General features: G+C 42.8%; 1 protein-coding gene across 1 annotated transcript; it reads left to right on the top strand.

Moving 5' to 3' along the window:
• The first annotated feature begins 2,830 nt into the window (after positions 1–2,830).
• Positions 2,831–22,287, top strand: LOC120830797 (chromodomain Y-like protein 2). Its single transcript, XM_040195713.2, has 7 exons — positions 2,831–3,442; positions 11,995–12,601; positions 15,100–15,317; positions 18,522–18,694; positions 18,778–18,988; positions 19,125–19,268; positions 19,384–22,287. Exons 1-7 carry the CDS (start codon positions 3,419–3,421, stop codon positions 19,540–19,542), a joined length of 1,536 nt encoding a protein of 511 aa, XP_040051647.2. The 5' UTR covers positions 2,831–3,418; the 3' UTR covers positions 19,543–22,287.
• The last annotated feature ends 661 nt before the right edge of the window (positions 22,288–22,948 follow it).

Genomic DNA, 22,948 nt, shown 5'->3' with positions numbered 1-22,948 from the left:
CAGTGGCACATACCTATAAGACTTTACAGAATCTATATGGGCTTTTGATAAATGTACCTCGGTGCCCCACTATTTTTAAGGTGTGGCTGGCAAGGTCTAATTGGCTTCACTTCAACGTTGGTGTAGAAAGATGTGTAATATGTTTAAGCTATCACTCTTGAGTATGAACCTAAACCAGCATAGTCCAACCACATTGTCAGATATATTCTTGAAGAAAACTATACAGCAGTTGTTGTAGATACTGAGGCGCAAAAGCTAAATGCTAGTTGGCATTCAAGGGAATCAACTGGTTCGGTTTATGTTTCTAGGTGGAGATGTGCTGTGTAATGTTCTCACTGCCGTTGGCCCGACATGATTCTAGGTTGGCGATGACAGAATCAACATTACATTCAAACATCTGAGCGGACACACCCAGGAAAGAGTTTTAAGTGTGCACAAGAAACACACAGTATTGTTGCACCACGTGGAGAGGACGGTTAGCAACGTGGGAGGTAAACCACAGGAGTCCAGATGTCCTCCTGCCAGCTCAGGTGGCAAGACATTTTGAAGAGGAGAACAAGCAGCCGCAGCAGTGTGAAGCAGTACAGGGACAGCCAGCTGCTCAGAGCTGCAAGTGTGCACTACTTGAAGGAGTGTTGGTAGTCCAACTGGACGGAGTTATTCTCATTCATTTTTAAGATGCCATGAATAAAAAAGTGAGCTAAATTAGCAGGATGTTTCCGGATTTGAAATAATTTATTGCAAAGTATTTTACACAAGGTGATTGGTGCGTGAAAAACTTCATAACATTAAAACTAGCTGTAAAACCTGTTTAGTGATAATAATGATGAAAGTCTTGTTAAATACAGGGTACCTTTTAATTACGATAACTTAATGTTGTGTAACTTTAACTCACCTGAAAACAATAATTATCAAACAAGCGTTCTCTTGTTTGATTTGCATAAAGTGTAACGTAACATTTGACTTCATTTGTTAGAATCTCCAGAAAACTCAACATACAATAAAATGTAAAGACATTGTAAATAATGAATTGCATTTCACATGATCATTTATTCATGAAGATGTTATTTTCAGAAATACACACTGCTTCTTTTTTTTCACACAAGAACTGAACCCATGCTTGTAAAATGAGCATGAAACGGCATTACACAATGGCTAAAAACATAAAGTTTATTAATCATCATTAATTGATGATTTCTAAGCCGGAAAACTAAAATATGGCCTGGTTTGATATTTGTGGGATTGGGACTTGTTATTCAAGATGAACGGACAAGTCCCAATCCCACCTGTTACAACAGAAAACAGCAACTGAATCAATCAGAAATAGTGAATTTGTCAATATAGCATAAGAAGGGATTAATGATGTACAGTCGGGTACCTGCATCATTTGAAAAAGGTGGAATACTGCCAAGAGCAGATACATTTGTCACCTATAAAAACATGTATGACAAAATGCAGCATTATGTGGAAAACTTCAATCCAACTGCTATTTTATTATAAATAACGAATTTACCCCGGAGGGATAAAGTCTTTAACCATCTGTCACCTGACCAACAGCTAACTATCCAGACAACACTTCCTGTTTTGCCATTTCCTCATTCTTCCCACAGATCTACAGTCAGAACTCAAACAGGACAAAATGCCATTTTGCCACCGCATTGAGGAAAGTCCTATGTTTTAATAACATTTCTCTTCTCGGCCGGTTAGAACACAAGGGAAAGTCTACAAGAGCTTTTGGTTGCAGAAGGTTGGCGTAACAGATGTCCTGAATGCACAGTGTTCATCCACAGAGACGCACATATATTTGATCTGATGTACCATTTCAACTAAACGCCCAACCTTTACCTCAAAGCCAAATAGTGTTCTCAGCTACTTGTAAGATACATAGACTCAGGTGTACTGAGGATATTATGGAATACCAGGTAATGATGAGAAATCGTCGGGAAAGCAGGCGGGAGCTCTTGATAATACACTCTGAGCTCCATCGTGACATTCAGATGGAGTAGGCAGTTTATTTCTCAGCTCAGCCAAGACCAGTCACTTCATGTTGGTAATGTCGATGTAGTCTAAAAACTTGCAACTTGCACAAAACTACACATCATCTGCACTGAGTCCCAGAGTATCAGTATTTGTTTTAACTGACGCAGACACAGAACTGAACATCAGAATACCTCACAGTGCTGCGTAAAGTTCTAGAAGGGTGATTTTTCTTCTTCTTTCAGTGTTTTTTGATTGCGTGTTCAATCGTGCAGAGGAATGTGTGGTCAACATTTAAAATTTAAAGAGAAAGAATGAATGAAAGAAAGAAAGTCAATGACACAGCGATACACATTGCTTGCTTTCCACACAATCAGTTCATCTTTTAAAAATTCAATTTTATTAGAAACGGTGTAAGAGTCAGTTGGCTCATAATGATTTACATTAAGTATCAGTTTATTTTTTGTTCACTCCTGAGGAACTTGTGGACATTTCCGTTGCACCACATCACTTTAAAGTCACAAATAGCCGAACCGATCATTAATGAGAACATGCTAAATCATTTGATGCTTTACCACACCAATCTTCAGCTGTGGAGTTCAACCCTGACAGTGTTTACTGGATGACAAGCCCCGTGTCCTTTCTGGATGGGGCCATTTGTATCGGTGCAACAGGGTGAACGTTAAATAACACATGGTCTATTTTAATTATCAATCCATTTAGTTGGACAAATATTGCCACGGTAATGGCCATTTCTGTGGGGGACACTCCGTTCGATGGAAGTCGATCGGCCCGTGCGTGCGCCTCACGAGCGTCAACACGCACGATAGTTGTGCAGCTTCCTGTAAGTAACCATTCGCTGCGAACAGCTCCAGCTCAAAGTGCTCCAGGTGTTTCCTGAATAAAAGCTTCGACCCGGTCATCCGTGGTACCGCGAAGTGCACAGGTAGCGAGATCCGAACAGAAGCGGCCTCAGCGGGGAGCCTCCTCCATCCGGCGTGTCGTCCCCCGTTGGGGTGGTTGGATCGCAGCGGAGGGCGCGTGCAAGACCATCCGGCCGATGCATTCTTAGCCGGGGACTAATTTAGTGTCCTCCACTTAGCTGTCTCTCTCTCTCCCTCCCCCTCTCTCCCCCCTCTCTCTCTCGCGCTCTCTCTCTCTCTCTCTCCGGGTAAACAGCACCGCCCCGACGGTTGTTTGTTCTAAGTGTGGAGCGATCCGTCGCACAGCGCCGGGCTCGATTGACGCTGTCTGTTGATCTGCTAACTGCGGATTGCTCGGAATAACACGGCTGCTCGCTAATTCCCGTCTACCGGGGCTTTCACCGGAACACCGACAGAGTGTTTGGGGCCAACAAAAAAAAAAAAAAACCCACAGAGAGCGAGAAGGAAGCCGACGCGGCAGGCAAGAGCGCCGCGCCGCCGGAGTCCGCACCCAAAGAATGGCTTCAGGAGACCTTTACGAGGTAGGATAACCCGCGTCCGGCGGAACGGCTCCGCGGTACAGACCGATAGTGGAATTAGGAAGTGAAGCGGAGGGCGTCGCGTACGTTAAAGAACGAGAGAGAGAAAGCGGCGCGCTGGAGCCCTTTAACGGGCGAAACTAACCGCTCTCGTGCTCTTCAGCGTCGCTGACGTGTGCTCGCACTTTGCGTCGCTTCCGATGCACTTTGTGGCGATTGTTGGAAGTCGAGAGAAGAGATAACGTGCCGACCCCCCGCGGGGGGGTGAACTCCGCGCTCCGTCGCCGAGTTGAAAGTGGTGGTAAAGTGACAGCGACGTGGTGGAGATGTCCAGGCGGAGTGATGCCTCTCAAGGTGCGCATTATGTGCCCAAAAAGACGGTCACCGCGACCCCCCCCCGTTAACGTTTGGATGCCTGGGAAATTGAAACCCTCGACAGCTTTTTTGTTTTTTGTTGTAGGGGAGGTGGGCGTAAAAGTTGCCCAAATGGGCGGCAGGAAAGTACATCCGATTGTCAACAGCCTGTGTGTCATGCTGACGTGATGTCATGGTGTCATGATGACATGGTGTCATGGTGTCATGGTGTCATGATGTCATGGGGGCGACAGATGACGGGTGATGGTGGGTCGATGTCCACGGTGAAGGTCAAACAAATGTGTGATTGGACAAAACCAAGTTTTCCATGTTTCAAAGGAAGTTACGTGACACATTTGAGACATGATAGTGTCCAGAGGATGGACTAAAGAAAGCGATTGACAGTTATGTTTTCTTTCACAGTAGGTTACAAAAAGCAACTCAACTGGATGTTTTGAGCTTTTTACTTGGGCTTCTTTGGATTTGGCTGAATATTCATTTATTCATACAAAGTAACTGGCCTGCTTGTTTAATGCTTTGCACAAGTCGCATCACTGAGTTATTACCAGCAGCTGAACGTTACGCTAACGTCAGCCTCTGAGATCTGTGCCGTGGAGCTGGGTCAATGAACAAAGTACTTTTGCATTTAAATGAGTAATACTAGTTTGAATTGGCTGTTTATTCTTTAGAATAAAATGGCTCGATGTGTAGCAATACCTTACTAATCACTGACTCATTTTCTATGCAGCCTTTGTTTTTGTTGTCAACAATGTGTTGGCGGGGATCGCACATCCACAGTCTGTTGAGTCTTTGAATTGTTTCCCCACTGACATATAAACAGCCCCACCAGCGATCGCTCTGTTTTGGATGATCAAGATGGATCAGCTGACCTGAGTTGGCTTTTAATCAAAAGAAAAAATGTATATATAGAAAACAGTGTGTCTTATTGGGTTTTATAAGTAATTATTTTCAAGTCTATGCGTATGGAGTGCCAACAACGATAACCTAGCTAATGATTTTATGTAGAAGTGGTTCATTTGATGGAGCCACAGGAGATTGAAAAGAGGAATTTAGAAAGAAGATGTTTTATGAGGTGGAGCATGGGCTGATTTGCTTTGGGATGAGTAAGCATTCATCTCCAGGACTGAGGGAAAGGGGCTGAAACCATGTTGCATAAATCTAAGTAATTCTCCGGATCTATTTTCTCCTATTTCAGTATGCAGCCTGTAAGCACTCCAGTTCTGAGCGTCCCTAAATTTGGATCTTTTTCGTGCCTCACTGGAAAAATACGCGATTGATCTCAGTCTTAATTGAAAAGAAGGAGTAGTAACTTGTGGCATCATGACAATAAACCGATATGTAGGCTGATGTGTGAAAGTAGTTGCGGCTGAAGGTACGTTTTAGTGCTGACTTTGTAAAATGCATTGGTTGCAGCTGAAGCACAGTGAATAAACACAACAATGTCATTGTTGATTCCACAATGTAGTTACGAAGACAACAGCTGCTGGGATCAGCTGCTGTTCAGAGATGCTTTTGTTTATAAAGTGCATTCAATACTTAAACATGGATGCACACAAAAGGATTGGTAGAAAGCCTAGTTACTTTTTTAATAAATGTAGCCTAATTTGAGGTTCCCCCTATTCTTCCAAACTATCAGGACTGTTTGTGTTTTGTTGTTCCCAAAACCGGAACAAAATTAGTAAAAGAAGCTTTTAAATGTACCACAGAAACTGCATGGAACAATAAGCCTTGAGATACAATAATAAGTACTTTGTACCATAATTATAATCTACTGAATATAGGATGCCTCTGCGTAAATGTCTTATTTGCTTTTATTTAATCTTAATCAATTCTGTGCTGTTATGTTCATTTTTCAGATGTGTTAACAGTCCCCACTGTATGATTAAAGATCACTTTGATCTCGCTATAATCTCAATATTTACAACAAACAGCCTTTAAACGAGCAAGATTCAGAGCAATGATTTAAATATAATAAGTATAAGATTTACATGTAAAAACAGTAAAAGTAAGAACCACAATAACAGAGCACATAAATAAATCGATGCCAGGTTTTTTAAGGAAAGGCACGTTTTAGGGTGGAAGGGACAGTCGAAGTGGCTTTTGGTCTCAATTTCTGCCTCGTTTTACCTCTAACAGGAACTGTCATTGATCGGTTTGGGTTTGGTGTACGTAAAGTTACTAATTTAAATGTACTTTTCACAGACATAAGTCACAAAGTGATTAACAGGAGCAATTATTCAAAGAAGAAAACATAAATTACACCATGTGACCATACAAAGGCCAATCATTTACTAGAACGGTTTTTAAAACATGAAATCGGTTTCAAAAGCCACAATAGTATTTAAAAAAATGCAGATTAAAAGCAGGTTTGGAGCATGAATTCTACTCCAGTCCAAACACGTGTATCTGGAGCTCATTTTCAACCAGTCACATCATCAGCAAACATTCGGGGGGGCAGGCAGAGCATTCCACAGCTTTGGTGCAACTCCCTCAAAAGCTCGGTCACCACGGGTCTTAAAAGGCGAGTGCGTGGGACGGACCGAAAATGTAACAAGTTTGTCCCGAGAGAGCGAGCTGGTAAATAAGGGCCAAGTATTTCAGGCACAAATGCAGGAGTCTGACCGAGTGAGAATTTTAAAATGGATCCTAAACGCTGCAGGGAGCTGGTGAGGAGATCTGAGTGTGGGGGTGATGTGAGACCAACTATTTGTCATGGAGAAAGCTGACTGCAGCATTCTGGATCACCTGCAAACGTTGCATTACATGTCATTTAGCTGACGCTTTTATCCAAAGCCACTTGCGTGGCATTTTGAACCCATGGTTTTCACATTTTACAACCCATCAACTGGTAAATTGGAGACTTACTGAGTGAGGAGAAAAGCGTGTGACAAAAATCAACGCCAGATGAGATAAAAGCACGTGGAATCATCTCTTGTTCAGGTAATACAGATCTTAGTTACTAATATCTCTTAAGTTGAATCAACGAGATCTGAACAGCTGTTTATTATGGGGGTCAAATGACAAGGAATTGTCAAAAATGTATTTGTTCAGTTTACACATGTAGAAATAGGTGGTAGAGGATAGTGGACCACTACTCTGCTTCCTCTGGTGCAAGTCGGAGGCAGATAAAAGGCAGAAGGCACAAGTTGCACCGACAAAAGCGGTTTAGTAACACTTTCCGTTTCAGCATGAGCTGGAAGAATGGAGGTGGGCATGTCCTCCCACAGCTGCCAAAGGCTGTTTCAGCATCTCCACCTCAAAGCCCGGTGAGAGGAACATACAGCGGCCTGCTGGGGATGTCGAGACGGGTGTGTAGTGTGCACCCTGACACCACATCGGGTGTGCTTACATGTCTGTCCACACTCCGTCATGCTGAAACGTAGTAAGACCCGCACACCACAAGTACAACCAACAAGAATATTCATTCCACATATGCTTCAATGCAGTGGGGGAAAAAAGTTACTACGACGTCTAATAATAAAACACGCTCTATGTGTTGAACAGATGCACCAGGTTGGAGTCACAGTTAGCGTGGTGCTCCTCTCTCCTCATTACATGGAATATTATTTAGGGGTCATGCAGTAGTAATAGGAGAAGATATGCGAACATCAGTTGAAAAAGATACTAAAATGGTGCATACGGGATTTGCAATAGCCACAGGGAGGGTTGTAGTGGCCAAAATAATAAGTCTAATGTAGGACATTTTATAACAAACTAATGTTCGGAAGAAAGAAAGTTAAACAGTTAGTGTTACGGATGACACAAGCACCCTTTTCTTTTCCTTTTTACAATACTACATTTTGAATCGGCAGGACGAGAACTAGTTGACGTTGGCTGTTAGCAGCATGCACAATGATTTTTGCACTTTAATAACACTTAGATGCATCAACTTAGGCGTTCAGGGCTTGGCCACGTGGTTTTTAGCTGCCTGTTAGGAAAGCCCCCACGTGTGTCATCTGAAGCAGCACACTGATGATCCCTGCAGTGCCTCCTGTCAGAGGAGGAGCAACACCAGCGGGCCACTAGGGTTTGAAGCAGTTTAGTGGCTCAGTGGGTCGGAGAACGCTCTCCAGGCGGGCCTGGTCTGAAGTGTGACCATCGTCATGACTCCCTTGCCAGGGCAAGCCATGCAGATGTGCCTAAATGCGCTAAATGCCCTAAATGCCCGACCCCTGCTCCAGCAGCAGAGGCGTGGCAGGTCAGACACACAACCTCAGAGTTCACCCCACCGCCGGGCCTCAGAGCACCGGTGAGCTTTCCAAATTAATGGATTCATTTTTATTTATTTAACATTCAGAAATAGCTTTTTTGTCGTTTTTCTTTTTTTGGAACAAAAAACAAATTCATAGAAATAGAGGGTGCTGTCAAAATGTGACACATTAATGCTACGTTGTGTTTGAATGTCACCATGCTAATCATGACTCATCAATAGTTGGAGACAAACTTGTTTTGCCCATAGACTGTAGATAAATGTGTTTTCGCTGCCAGCAAACACTTCCATATATTCAGTGACACAAAATGGATTGGTTTTCAAAAAAAAGTGAAGTGAGAGATAAGCCTGTGCCAGTAAACGCTCTCTCTTTAGCGTGGATCGGCCTCTGATGGGGATCCCCATTCACGTATTGTAGAGATCGTGGTGGAGTTCCCCACAATTACTCTTACTTATTACTAGAGAACCTTTATAGCCCCCGATGTTGGACCCAGTTAGTCTGAGAGGGCATATCTCCGATTAGTTCCCCACCTTGCAGTCCATCGGCAGAAGATTATGTTTCTAAACTGAGGACGACATGGAACGAAACCCTTTCGAAAGCCTGAATTCGGTGCAGGTTGTGGACGCTCGGCCAATATCCGTTAGGCAGCGGACAGTGGGATAGAAGAGCTGCCACCAGTAGAACAGTTAATAGCACCATGGACAGCACTAATGGCAGCCGTGGTTCTACTTACCCTCACTGCTCCAGAGAGAGTGGTAAAACCCCCCCGACTGCTTTGACACTTGTTGAATGCTTCTGCGGGTTGGGACCGTATGGGCTTCGCCTGCAGGATGGCCCTCTGGTGACCTTGCGAATTACAATTGTGTCGACTGGAGCGCCCGTTTTTTCACTAACGGGATAAGAAGCAGCCTTCTGTTTGCACCGGCCTATAATTGTACACACTGATTCATAGCAACGTTTCTTTGATCACTATGCAAATGTTTGTTTCTGTCTCCAAAAGATTTCTTTTTAATTAAAATGGTGGTGATCTTTGGCCTTGCTGCCAATGAGATCAGCTTTGATCTTATTAGAGATGGACCCGATCCAGTATGAACACCAGAGAGAAGAGAAAGCAACTGTGTTTTGAGGTACAACTCAACAAGCTGTAAACATAACATCAATATATTATAGTTATGAAGTTCTTGTTGTAAACAGTTGCCCGTTAACTCATTCTGCAAAGAGGCGACATTAGCTTTCATTTTGGCGTGTGTGGCCATTGAAGTTCAATACTTGTGAGTCTTAAGGGAAACAGCTGACTCTCACTGTAGCGGTGATTTGGCGATGGACAGGTAGAGTCCAGTCAGAGCTTTCATCCTGCCCGCTGTGGAAAGAAAACACGGAGGGGGTGTCGCATAACCACAAACAAGTTTGAACCCAGCCATTTACAAAAAGTAAACTTAACAAAAGTATATGTTACTGCATGGACATCCTCATCCTCTTTGTTACACGTGATGGTCATTGCGTTTGGCTGCAGGCTGTCGTAGGTTTCGGTCCTTCTGTAGGTTGTTCGCATGGCTCGGATATTGTAATTTCACAGGAGTGGACTTCAATACAGTCGTTTAAGCACAGCTGTTATAACCTGTATTTAATAACCTGTATTTAATGCTTGTTTTGTCAGCCCGCGTTACAACCAGAAAATGACTATTTCATCATTTTTGAAGTCTGTTCCCTTTTTTCCTTCAGTTAGAGTTGTGCGCTCCGTCCCACGTACCATATTATGTTGGCTGTGAGCCTCGTTTGAAAAGAAGACCATGGTTGTTTTGGCTTTTCACTGTAGGCAAAATGACCAGGAATCCCATGGTTGGTTAAAACATAATAATGCCGTTTTGTATATTGGATGGCTTAATGTAGAAAGAGCTTTTTAGTTTTGGGCCTCATGTCATCGTGGCTGTTTGAAGAATCAGGTGAATCAAGTCCACGCTGAGCTTTTTCCTTCCTTCCTTCCTTATTTCCCCTTCTGACTTTTCACCCGTCTGTCTCTGCAACGCCGTTACGCGCGACAGCGTCTGGGAGTGTAAGCCACCCAATCGTCTGTTCCTTTGTGTGACGGCCCCGCGGCTCACCCATCAGAGGCTGTTTACTGCTGCTAATGTGCTCAGCACATCTGAGAACATGATGAGCAGTTATTACCACAGCTGCACTTAAGTCGCTGATGAAATCTTCCCATTCGTCAGGCTCGTGGCCACGAATGTTTACACGTCCCTCACATATACTTATGAGTATTGTTTAACATACACTTAAACTTAACAGTCTTAAAGACCAAATAGTTGTATTCAGTGTTCAGCCACACGTTGCGTCTGATATGTTCTCGTGTGTGATTGTTAAAATGCAAGTTACATGTTTGTCAGCATGAAAGGGCCACCGTGTGACGGAATGCAAGGTAACCATATATGTGTAGATATCTGACCAAAATATGTGTACACGGTGTCTGAAATGTGCAAGAATGTGTTGCTGATTTTGATAATGGGTGTGTTAACATATTAATGACGGTTGACTGGCAACCTGTCAAATGAACGTGATTCACTGACATTAAATCCCTCTGTGTTGTCTGCTAAAACCTAAATTATAAAAGAGAGACGTTTACACTTCACATCTAGAAATCTAAAGTCCTGACCTTGGAAGTGAACAATTTAAAATGTAATCTAAGTCTTTAGCCTTATGATGACACTCTTATCATAGTAATTATTGTTCACTGAACTTAGGTTAATTTCCTTAATATTCTCATTTCACGCTGTACATTTTCACAAGGATTTCCGTAGTTTCCGCCTACTGTCCCTCTTTACGCACAATTTGTTCACTCACTGCAAATGATTATGTAGACATTTGACGACATGTACTGACGGTTGTCCTGGCCAAATACATGCAATTAACAATTGCATCCCAATGTGTGAATAAAGGCAATTGCTATTGTGATCTTTCATACAAAATAACCTTTTCATACAAAAGTAATCCCTCTCAACCGTCACTTAGGACCACCACAAGTGTCTGTCTGTATCTGCAGAGACCCGGTCCGTTCCTTCTCGTTGTGCCGCGTTGCTTTCTGGGTATCAGCTGTTGTTTGGCCAGCGGGTGTGAAGCCCCCCCGGCCGATAGCAGCGAGCAGGTGAGGACTTAATCGGAGCAGAGCGACCCGGTCACGTCGCTGTGTCCGTCTCTCCCCTGCTCTCTGTCTGGGCCGTGGATGCAGGTGTGTCTGGTCGCGACACACACACAGACGCACACACGCAGGCAAAGCAGAGACACCACAGCAAGCCGACAGAAGCGTTTGCTCGACAAGGCAGCACCTTAGTGCAGTGTTGTGTGGAAAATGTAAGTTCTGTTTATTTGCTGTAGAAAGTCACCGCAGGGAAACCAACACCATCGACACGCTGTCTCTCTCATGATAGCGAGACAGACAGAAAGACAGCTCGTTCAAGTCCTTTATGTGGTCCCATCGCTTGAGGTGACTGTGTGAGATAGTAACATTTGCTGGGTTGTGGTCTCTGCTGACTTTGTTATTGTAGAATAAACAGGCTTTTCCACTTTGTGTTCACTTCACGGAGCTGTTGTTTCTCACACAAACTCTCACAGTTTCTTCATGATATCAGTCTGCAGCTCAGCTTTGGTGTCTTATCAATCTTCCGCAGGGAATTCGCTTTTATCTTATGCTTGACATTTGTCACAGAATGTACCTTTTGGGGAGGCCCACAAGGGCCGCACACTCCCACAGAGCGCTGTTAACATTTTTTTGAGCTGTTTCATTTTTTTACACTATATTAATGACATTTATTTATTTTCATAAGCTTTAGCGTGTGCCGGTCAGGTTAATCAGTACATCCAGTTTATGGGTCTTTATCTGCAGTATTTAGACAGTGAGAACCTTAGTTATAGGATGTAGTAAAAATTCTCCCTTTTCTTTTTTTTTTTTTTTCAACATTGTCCTGCGTTCAGGTGGAGCGGATTGTGGACAAGAGGCGGGACAAGAAGGGGAAGTGGGAGTACCTGATACGGTGGAAAGGTTACGGAAGCAAGGAAGACACATGGGAGCCCGAGCACCACCTGCTGCACTGCGAGGAATTCATCGACCAGTTCAACAGCTCGAGGCTGCACTCGCACAGACGGCACAAGGTTCCGAAAAATCGTCCACAGCTCCTCATCAGCAGCCAGCCATCTGCTACAGAAAACTCCAAAGCTCGGGCTGAGGCCCGTAAGAAGAAAAGGACGTGTGGCCCGGCTGTCGGGGTTAGAGTTGGAGCCGTTCTGGGGATTGGAAGCGGGGGGACGGCACCCACCCAGAAGCAGAGAAAAGTGGGTGTTGGACCCGGGAAACACGCTCTAGGGGACGGAATTAGCAAAGTCATGACGTATAAGGCTGTGGCTCCACCGGGAGGGCCCCACTTTGTTCCCCCTGCGAGGGTTCCTCACAACGGCCTGCAGAATGGAGAGACGGATCCTCTCATGTACAGGACAGCAGCAAGGTCCCACAGACTGACATCCGACCGAGTGGACAGAGAACCGGGAAGCGTGGACGCCGCTGGACAGTTCACTGCTCAGCTGGGTAAGTTTACAAAGAAAACTGAATAGAATTAGAAATAGTCAGGTAAACAACCTCACTTTAAACTTGTAATAATGCAAAAAACTACTAATAAAGCTCTGGAAAAAAAATACTTTACTCAGCATTCAAGTAGTTTGCACCAAATGCTTAGATAAGGGTAATCATTTTGTTTATTATTTATTCCATATTTGTACTTTAGCAGCATTTAACAAACACCATCTTCCACAACCATCACAAATTTAAAGGACTCTTACGTACTAGTACAGTACACAAAAGTGACATTAATAGTACAGGATTGCGGTAAATGCTGAATTGAAATATAACAGTAGCACAGTCAGACACGTAAAGCTGCGGCAGCATGATCTGTTAGTGACAGAGACGACTAAACGAGGTAGTTTTTAGTCATCAGAGATTGGAGTTAAAATATTGGGAAATGACATGAACGGAGTGTTCAACTCCGCTACAATGACGTAAATAACCTGGTTAGGTATCGCTTTAGAACATGAAAACCAATCATTACTGTGCATTGAAGATATGAGCGGGTTCATTTTACAATAATAACATCTCTACTGCCTTATCACAGCGATTGTTATAGTTACGTGAAACTGAGCTTAATCTGTGTAACGGTGCCGAGAGATTCTGAACTCAAAATCACGTCTGACCGGTCTGCACTGCAATGCGCTGTTTCTTGGTGGCTGCTATGCATTTATTGGCCCATCTGGTGATATCTAGGGTAAAATTAGCTACGGCCGATATACTGGCTCCTTCCTAATGGAAAAATATAGTGACCAGTGGAGTTTTCTACATGGATATGAATGATATAGTAAATAAAAACTTCCTCATATGGTAGTAAAATACATAGACATTTTCTATTTCTTTTTAGCAGGCAGACCTTTATAGAGACATGTGCTGACACGCTCTTAAAACCTCCCTCCACGGTTCTTTACCAGGAGCAGCTGATAACACCTTTTTAAATTTCACTCCTGGGTCACAGTCCATAACCAGGCCTGCGCCACCATAGTTAATCATTACATGCGTTTTTAGAAAAGTCATTCACGGCTTGTTTAACAGAAAATCCACATCAGATCGGTTGTTATTCATACCCAACTACACTACACTCATCTCTTTGTTAAGATGAACGTGGATTTTGTCCATTCTCACTGTGCATAAAACCCCAAAACAGAAGATTAAAGGCAGCTGACGGCATGAGGACAAAACATTCCTTTAACAGTACACTGAGCGTTATTATGCTACCCCTTGAATTTTCGGTTATGCTGCCATGTTATTGAATGTTTCCAACAGAATGTGAGGCTGTGAATATAAAGGGTCCGTGGGATGTTTCAAAGCACCACAACTTCACAGTGAGACCTGGATCCCCCCTGTGAACATATTATGAGGCTCAATTTAGCTATTGGCCGGTCAGCCATTATGGGTCCTAATTAGCTAACCCCCTGCCAGCACAGAAAAACCATAAACTAAGTGAGATATTAATTCATACTGAATTATGAGCTTTCAATGATTTTGCAAATGTCGTTAGCTGATGGGAGCATTCTGCACCAGCTTCCAAAAGCGGCGCCTTATCGTACCGTAAATTTGTCAAGCATCAGAGTGACCAAAGCCTCTCGTCCTACAACCATTTGAAATCACTGCTTCCGCTGAAAAAGGCCAAGGATGCAGGCTGGTGTCTGTTCACGGTCTTCCTTTGTTGAATTTAATTGAAATAGACTCTTCATCTGAGATTCTCTTTGATAATAATATTATATTATATATAACATTTTAATTAAGGGTTAAACGCAAGATAATTCAGTTTCTTTGAGGAACCAACCAAGACTTTAATACACAAGAAAAATGTTTCTTTTTTTTCTAATTTAGTTTTCTTTTCTAGTTTCAATCAGTGGCCAACTCCAGAGTCACGTTGTCCTGATTTTTGAAGGGCCGACTAAAGATCCGCTGCATTATTCATCTTGAAATCACTCATGGTTAGAAACACCGACGGAGGCTCCCATTGAGAGCTTCGTTGTGGTTTAAAGTCTCCACCCTTTTTTCGCACATATCAAACTCCCTTTACTGTGGAAACTGTAGCTTTTTTGCAGTTGCTCTGGTGGGAGAAACGGATTGTGTTCCTTAGTGATGTGTGGCTTATTTGTGCATCTTTGATTCCCACCACTGCATCGTTACAGCTCAGATGAAGGACACACACAGGGCTTAACTCGAGGCTCTTTAGTTTTTCATCCAGATTACTCGGCTTGCACATCAGGCTGTTTCTGAACGTAGCTGAATCGCAGCACTTTTTGGATGAAATGATAAATGTTCCTCGGTTTGTGGTATCCAAGCGTGAAGTATCGATGTAATCAACAAATTCTCAATTCAACGAATCCCACAGTGACAGCTATGCTGGCATGAAGAGAAACTACTGTGATATTAATCAGATATAGGTAACTGCTCTATATATATATATATATATATATATATATATAATAAATAGCACCTCCCTGTGTCAGGCACCCCTCTGTCCAATGGCAAGATGCATCTGCACAGCTCGGTGAAGCGGAAGTTGGCCGAAGAGAAAGGCTACGTGTTCGACAAGCGGCTCAGGTACAACGTGCGACAAAACGAGAGCAACTGTCGGTTCCGAGACATCGTGGTCCGGAAGGAGGAAGGCTTCACGCACGTCCTGCTCTCCAGCCAAACAACGGACAACAACGCTCTGACGCCTGAGGTGAGATCTCGGGATGCGCGTTTGTCGCCGCGGTGCCGTGTTTGTCCGGCATGCGTCGGTGCATCAATGCCATGTAGTTCTGTTTGGGGAAATGTCCAGCAAATGAGAAAGGGGCACTAACCCCACTACTGCTTCAGGGAAATAGTTCAGAGAGAGAACCTTTATAAACTAGGGTTTTATTTGACAGCTGCTACGTGTGAATGTGTTGAGCGGCATGAATCCCACGCAGGGCATTGTTGGAAAAAGAGTCGCGCGTACTCGACAAAAGACGGTAATGAGGTTTAATACTAACACAGAATTTCCCTCAAATCGAGGAGAGTAATCAGGGCTACATATGATATATTTCTTTTTTTCTCTCCCCTTGTAGCACCCTGAATGGTATGGGCAGTAGAGGGTGAAGGTATGCGGCGGTTTATAGAGCCTGGTGGTGGTCATGGCGTGTAACATGTGACACTCTGGGGTTTACGTGCCTTTTCGGCCAATAACGGAACACTTTAAATCTTACACATTGTTGAGATTTTCGCTTTCAGTTTCACTCGCCTCTCTCTCTTTGTTGCACCCACACGGTGGAGTCTCCGCTCCTTTGACTTTTGACACGTTTACTCCCAGTCCCCTCTGCGATCTGTCAATCACGTGGCAACTCCGTATCAATCCAAACTGTTGTGGCAGCAGAACAAACTGTACATTCTTCATTCTGGAGTTGTGTGCCGTGATTTGATGCAATCTGCGGCAGTGATGGACAGCGACGTATGAGGTGCCGTCATTCACAACATGGGATCCAACACCTTTCCTCTTGTAAGTGTAGTGTCCATGTGTAGGACTATAATTGTCACTGTCACAATGTGCCGCTTTATTTCCAGCCATTCTCAATCAAGAGATTAATGGAGAGATGAAACGACAGCTTAACGACACTCTGGACGTCTGTAACATGGAATGTGGTTGAATGGCTCTCTGCTCCGCTGCTGCAGCTTCGCGCGTTGTTATGATCCACTCGCAGAGGCTGCCTGCAGGAAACCACCAGCCGGTGATTGGTTGCTCATTTGCACACTCCAATCAACAACAAGCTGCTTCATTAAATATTCCCCTAGAAGTGTTCAGTGTCTTTCTCTTACAGCTCAGTAGAAGCTTTCCCCAGTCTGGTCGCTCTCTGGCTTTTTTTCCCCACAACTACTGCAACATTTTTGTGTTCTTCTGTTCAATTTTTTAGGTGCGGTTTACGTTTTATGCTTTTTGTCACGATCAATAGGCCTTCAAGTCGCATTTCCTCTGCACTGACTAATGTTGATCCTGCAGAGCGGAGAGGCCATGTCCAATTCGGATCAACATATACAATTTACTTTGCCGATTGGATAATTAGGCATGTTAGCAAGAAAATTCCACAGATGATGGATCGTGAATCTAAGTAAACAGGATCCTTCTCCCCTCAGATTGTATGATGACACCGATGATGTCTCTTAGATCTTCCATGAAGGGTGCTTCTCGCTTTGATACGGCGACGTGCGCACGGCAGGCTGTACTTCACAGGCCCTGGAGTCTGCGTCTGTGCGTGCTCATGTGTGTACTTTCATGTGTGAGCGTAAGCCCCGTAAGCTGTGGGTTTATCAAACAGCTCCCTCCCTGTCGCTCAGTCTTTGAAGCAACAGGAAAAAGACAGCCTGCCGATGTTCCTGCTGAGTGGCTTCTGAAGATCTTCTGAAATATCCATTTTTTTATCCATACACTCACTGAGCTCTGAACTGGTCCTCCTTGTGTCTCCTTTCTAACTTAACACACACTCCTGTTTTGTATTAATTTCTGATAATTCTACCAAGCAACATAACTAGTAAAATAACCTGCTGTTAGATTTTGGTATATAAGTAAACAGAGAAGTAGTTGACTGTTTTTTTATAGGGAAATTAAATTGGAACACTTATGTCTCTCTGGGACTAATTGACTGTGTCCTAAATCAATCCCCGTTCACTGTGTAGTGAATCATATTTACTGTCTGCAATTTTTATTATCCAGCGTTTCCATGGTACTCTACTGCTCTCTAGAGTAAACTGATCATTGAACGAGGATCACGGCTATAAGAAGCCAAAGAAAGCCAAGCAATTTCTGCATGAGAAATCAAAAACTGCCCGACAGAAAATGCAAATAAATAAACAATCTGATTTAGAAAGGTCTAAAGAACTGAAACCGGGGGAAAAAAAATCTGTCAAACCATAAAATACACAAATTAAAAAAAATAAAAAATCATTGATTGATATGCTCACCCCTAATTGTAGTGACGTTGTGCCTTTGCAGCAGATGCTTGCTGTTGCAAGTGTCTTTGGTGTGGACCGCACCTTTTGTTGGTCTATGAGTGTGTTTGAGGCGTTTGTTCACTGCACATGAATGTCACTTTGAGTGCTCTCCTCTTCCTCTCGGTTTGACAGACTGGAGCCAGCATCTGCCCAGCTCTGCTTCTTGTATCCCAGCCTTGCTAGAATAATGTCTCTCTCAGTCTCACACACACACACACACACACACGCACACCACATCGGGTTGAAACTGCGGACAGATATGTGCTTTTTGAGACATGTGGAATTAAATTCACTTTGAGGTTGAATGGTTATTATGGGTCGAGGGTGCTAATCTGATTAAAATGCAGCAAGAGTGTTTGCAGACCGCACGCAGCGATGTGATGCTGTGTGCTTTTCAGCCTTTTTATCAGGACGGCTGTCAATGTACGCTGGCTCTTCTTCCCTCCCGCGAGATGGAGGCCAAACCTGTTTGTTGATGCTGAAAGATGCACTGCGGAATTATCTCCATCGACACAGACTGTTATGTCGTTGAGTTATCATGCTGCAATTGCTGCCGATTGATTATCTTGGCAATTCTTCTAAATATTTCAATCAAGAGATCTGAAGTCATATATTGCCTTGTGGTTACTTTTCCAACTTGTCTCCTGTTGCATTTTACAAGTTAGTTGCCGAGGAAACAAGCTGCCCAGCAAGTCGTCATGTAAATATCTCGTATGCAAAAACATTAACATGCTAGAAACACAGTGGCCTTCGTATTTAAATTAAATTGTATTTAAATTAACCATAAACATATACTTTCCCCAAATTGTTTTCCCAATAATTTTGTAATAAGCGTTTCTATCTATATGTCATCCCTTTTCTCTTCACGTGTAAGCAGAGTTCACATTTTAATGGGCATCTCCTCCCGTTTCCTTTTTCTCAGATCATGAAGGAAGTGTGTCGAGCCCTGGGCAACGCAGCTGCCGACGACAGCAAGTTGTTGTTGCTCAGCTCCGTGGGGACGGTTTTCTGCAGTGGCCTGGAGCCCTCGTACCTCATCGGCCGCCTGTCCACCGACCGCAGAAAAGAGAGCAGCCGCATCGCGGAGGCCTTGCGGTAAGAAGGAGTCCCTCCGCTGTGAACGCCGACCCTCTTTGCACCTGACCGAGTTGGTACTGATTGTTGCGTGGCCCCTGCAGGGAGTTTGTGTTGGCATTCATCCACTTCAGGAAACCCATTGTGGCGGCAATAAACGGACCTGCTCTGGGTTTGGGGGCCTCCATCCTGCCCCTATGTGACGTGGTGTGGGCCAGTGAGAGAGCCTGGTTCCAAACTCCATGCGCAGCCCTCCACCTCACCCCCTCTGGATGCTCCTCCTACACCTTCCCCCAGATCCTGGGCGTAGCACTGGTGGGTCACAGCACTGGCGAGTCCACTCCACTTTATCTAGTTGGACTATTCCTGTAACCACCTGATTACCTGGTCCTAGTTTACCCGAGTCCAACATTTGGATTGCATGCCATATTGAAATCCCCCTCCTGTCCAGGCCAACGAGATGGTGTTCTGTGGAAGAAAACTCTCGGCACAAGAAGCGTGCAGTCGAGGGCTGGTGTCACAGGTCTTCTGGCCGACCACATTTAACCAAGAAGTGATGCTGCGTGTGAAGGAAATGGCGTCCTGCAATGCAGTGGTAGGTCTTGTGCTAGACCCAGTCGGCATAACCTTTTATTTTTTCATTAATTATTACACGTAACCAAATGACCCTCTTTACCTTTCTCTGTGTGTGTGTGTGTGTGTGTTTAAAGGTTTTGGAGGAATCCAAATGCCTGGTGAGGAGTATGCTCATGTCAGTGCTGGAGGAAGTGAATGAGAAGGAGTGTCAGATGCTGAAGCAGCTGTGGTGTTCAACCAAAGGACTGGAGTCACTCTTCAGTTACCTGCAGAACAAGGCGTATGAGAAGTGAACATCCGGAAAACAATTGTTATCTACAGAGCGATATCCAGGGGGACAGCGGGAGGATCTCACACTGAAGGAATATACGAAGTGTCTTTGTTTTCATCGGTCGGCAGAAGGGATTCTCTGGAGTTCTGTTTGCTTTCATGTCCACCAACAACAGCTTCATTCTCTTCTTCCGTTGGTATCGACCTGTATTTTATATTTATTGGACCCAGAACTGTTCAGATGTTTATTTTCTAGGAGTCTAAGAGCAAAGGGCCGAACATGCATTGCTTAAATAAACACTGGCCGAGGTTCTTCAGGGAGGTGCAGAGTGTTTCTGTACAAATGTGAGACAAATGTTTATGAAATCATCAGGCGTGAAATCAATGTATGTCAGATGGCACATGGTAATATATATTTATTTCAAGAGTAGCTTTATGAATATAAGGGTTTTCTTTAGCTCTGAAGTGTCAATCAAAGTTTGCATTAACACTTTTTTGCTCCTGTCATGCACATTCCATCTTCTCTGTATGGACAGAAGAAAACTAGCAACAGAGGCTCATTTATGTCAGTGGATCACATTCAGCAACTGGTTTAAATGTCATGAAACACTGGATAATTGATAGAAATATAAGCTATTTATCATCAACCTAGTTAATGTCCATACTCTTAAAAGGTTTTTATTACACATAACAGCAGACATGTTGTTTGCCAGCAAATTCACCATTTCACCATAGATTTACTTCTGTTATGCAAAACTAAGATTAATGCTCATTTACTAATGCGCCCGTGTGGTGATTGGTGTACAAGTACATAGCAGATCAGCCTTTTGTTGTCAGCATCCTTCTGTCTTCAGTTATCAACTTCAATGAAAGACACAACGGTGTGATTCATCTTTTATTTATACAGATTAAATATGACTCCTGTCAGGAATTTTCTTTCTAGGGAGACTCGGGGGATTGTGAGTTTAAATGCAGATCAGAACGCTTTGTGCAAATAGAGAACACTGGAGGCCTCATTTGCTGGCTGTAAACATTGAATCGTGTACATTCTTAATTGATTGACATTTTGGAACGAGAAGAAAATTACTTTAGATGATTAAATGAGGTGTTGACACATAAAACATGGAAGGATTATTAATGCATTGTATTCTATATAGTTTCAGATACATGCAGCATTTCATATATATTTAACATGGCTTCTTGTTATTAATGCAGATAGTTATTTTGTGAAATGTGTGGTTATCAAGTTGATGTTACCTGATGTTACACTGAAAAGTGATCAAATTTCTTGGTCCTCAAATGAATCACATTGTGACCACAATAATTATCCATGTTCTATATTGTGGAAATGCAACAGTCCATTTGTGTAGCTGGAGTCGACTTTGTCCTTCTCTGCGTGTGATAACTCAAGAGGTTTTGCAGTGTAGCCTATAAGTAGGGATCTTTTTCCTTTCTTTTTATTTTACCCCGAAAACAGTAGTTGTGTGAAAATAGTTTCTAAAGATATTTTGTCCATATTTTCCGTGGTACACATGCAGCACAGAATAATATATAAAGTAGACTTGTGTCTTACTAATTGCATGTAACATACTGTACATATACATATGTTGCCTGCCTGAATACCAGGGTATGTTTTGTATAAATATTGTAAGTAGAGTTAGAAATGGTGCGGTTTATTTTTGTATTTATTAGAGGTAACCGTTTGAATGTGCACTGCCACGTCTCCTAATCACTCTTTCTATGGTTTCCCAGAAAGTCCTTGTTGGACGAAATGAGTCAGATAATTGAAAAACCCAGGTGTGTCAACTCCATCGGCACTCGATTACGTACCTTTTCAAACAAAGTTCCTTTGTTGTAAATTATCAAAACCATATTGGATAATTCAACATATAATGTATTTGAGTTTTAGAGTTACAAAATGATCAATGAAATACTTGTTACAGTATTTCAGAATACAAAGTGTGTATGTTTGTTTGTTTGGGTGTAAGGAATGTTTGCAGTGGTTTTGATGAAGCATTGAAGGACATTTAAATAATAGAGAACTCAACTGAAATGTATTTTTAAGAAACTGCACACCTTCACTTAAAGTTTGGGAAAAATATAATGATTTGTGGCTGCATTTTAGTGCACCAGAATTTATTTGAACTATTATCATCAGAAGAAACTAACGGGCAGTTTGGCAACCAAAGAGTATATGTTGAAGTAATCTCCCAATGGTGGGTGGGATTTTATTTTATTTATTACAAGAGGGATCCCTATCTTTGCTTTTTCAACTAAAGTCATGTTATGTTGCTAAAACAATAGCAGCTCTTGTTTGGCTTTAGGTGCCCAAGAATGACCTGGTTAATGTAACTTTCTCATGACCACTGAGCATTGTATTCATGTATTCATTGATTTGATGTAGTTTGTCAAATATTCAAAATTGTCATGCGATATCAAATGCATTTCTTCACTTGTACGCATTGAATCCAATTTCCACCTCACCATGTTCGAAGTGTGCTTAAAATTTGGAGTAAATTAGTTGTATCTTTTAAAAAAAGAAACTTTGCAGCATTATTTATGGGAAATTACTGGTTTTGACATGTTTGACACAATATCGTGTGGTCTTGTTAATGCGTGTTCCATCATGTTTTTCCCCCACATTGTCTCAAAGCACACCTCGGGGTGCCTTAGAACTATATGTTAAAGATTGATCCGTGCATTGTGATGGACGGAGTGAGCTGCTTCAATAAAGAAAAAGTGCTTTCCCCTTGTGGGTTTTATCTGAACGTTTTTAAAAACCCTTTTTTATTTATTACCAGTCAGCTAATACAAACGAGCTAAACATGAGATGTTTAGTTCCTCCAAGATTATATATGTATAGATATATACACACACACACACACACACACACACACACACACACACACACACACACACACACACATTTACCAATTAGCAAATGCATGTTCAGTCAGTCTCTGAATTTGAAACTGCTTTATTTTCTATATAACTCAGATATAAAAAACATGAGCATTAGTCTGGGTCATTTTCCGGTAACATCTTTGTCTTTTACCTCAATTGCTCAACAGGATTACTTGATGTTTCCTGTATATATTGTCCTTCCACAATTTAAATAACAGGCCTGATACAATCAACTGTTGATGTTGAAATAATTAAATTAGTAGGAAAAAAAAACATTGTTGATGAATTTTGTGCTGTTTGGCGTATCGTAAGCTGGATACTTTGGGGCATTTGCGTAGTAATGGCTTTCTTCTGGCGACTCAACCATGCAGCCCATTTGTCTTCAAGTGCCTCCTTATTGTGCATCTTGAAACTGCCACACCACACTTTTTCAGAGAGTCCTGTATTTCAGCTGAAGTTATTTGTGGGGTTTTCTTTGCATCCTGAACAATTTTCCTGGCAGTTATGCCTGAAATTTTGGTTGGT

Source organism: Gasterosteus aculeatus, chromosome 12 (genome assembly GCF_964276395.1).
Source record: "Gasterosteus aculeatus chromosome 12, fGasAcu3.hap1.1, whole genome shotgun sequence".
Taxonomy (NCBI): Eukaryota; Metazoa; Chordata; class Actinopteri; order Perciformes; family Gasterosteidae; genus Gasterosteus; species Gasterosteus aculeatus.
The sequence above is the reverse complement of the archived record's forward strand: the minus strand, read 5'-3'. Positions and strand labels throughout refer to the sequence as shown.

Bases quoted from the DNA above. Each gene is read 5' to 3' on its own strand.
- LOC120830797 (XM_040195713.2), top strand. From the start codon at position 3,419: ATGGCTTCAGGAGACCTTTACGAG. The intron at 3,443-11,994 runs GTAGGATAACCC...TCCTGCGTTCAG, and splicing joins CTTCAGGAGACCTTTACGAG to GTGGAGCGGATTGTGGACAA. The intron at 15,318-18,521 runs GTGAGATCTCGG...CCTTTTTCTCAG, and splicing joins ACAACGCTCTGACGCCTGAG to ATCATGAAGGAAGTGTGTCG.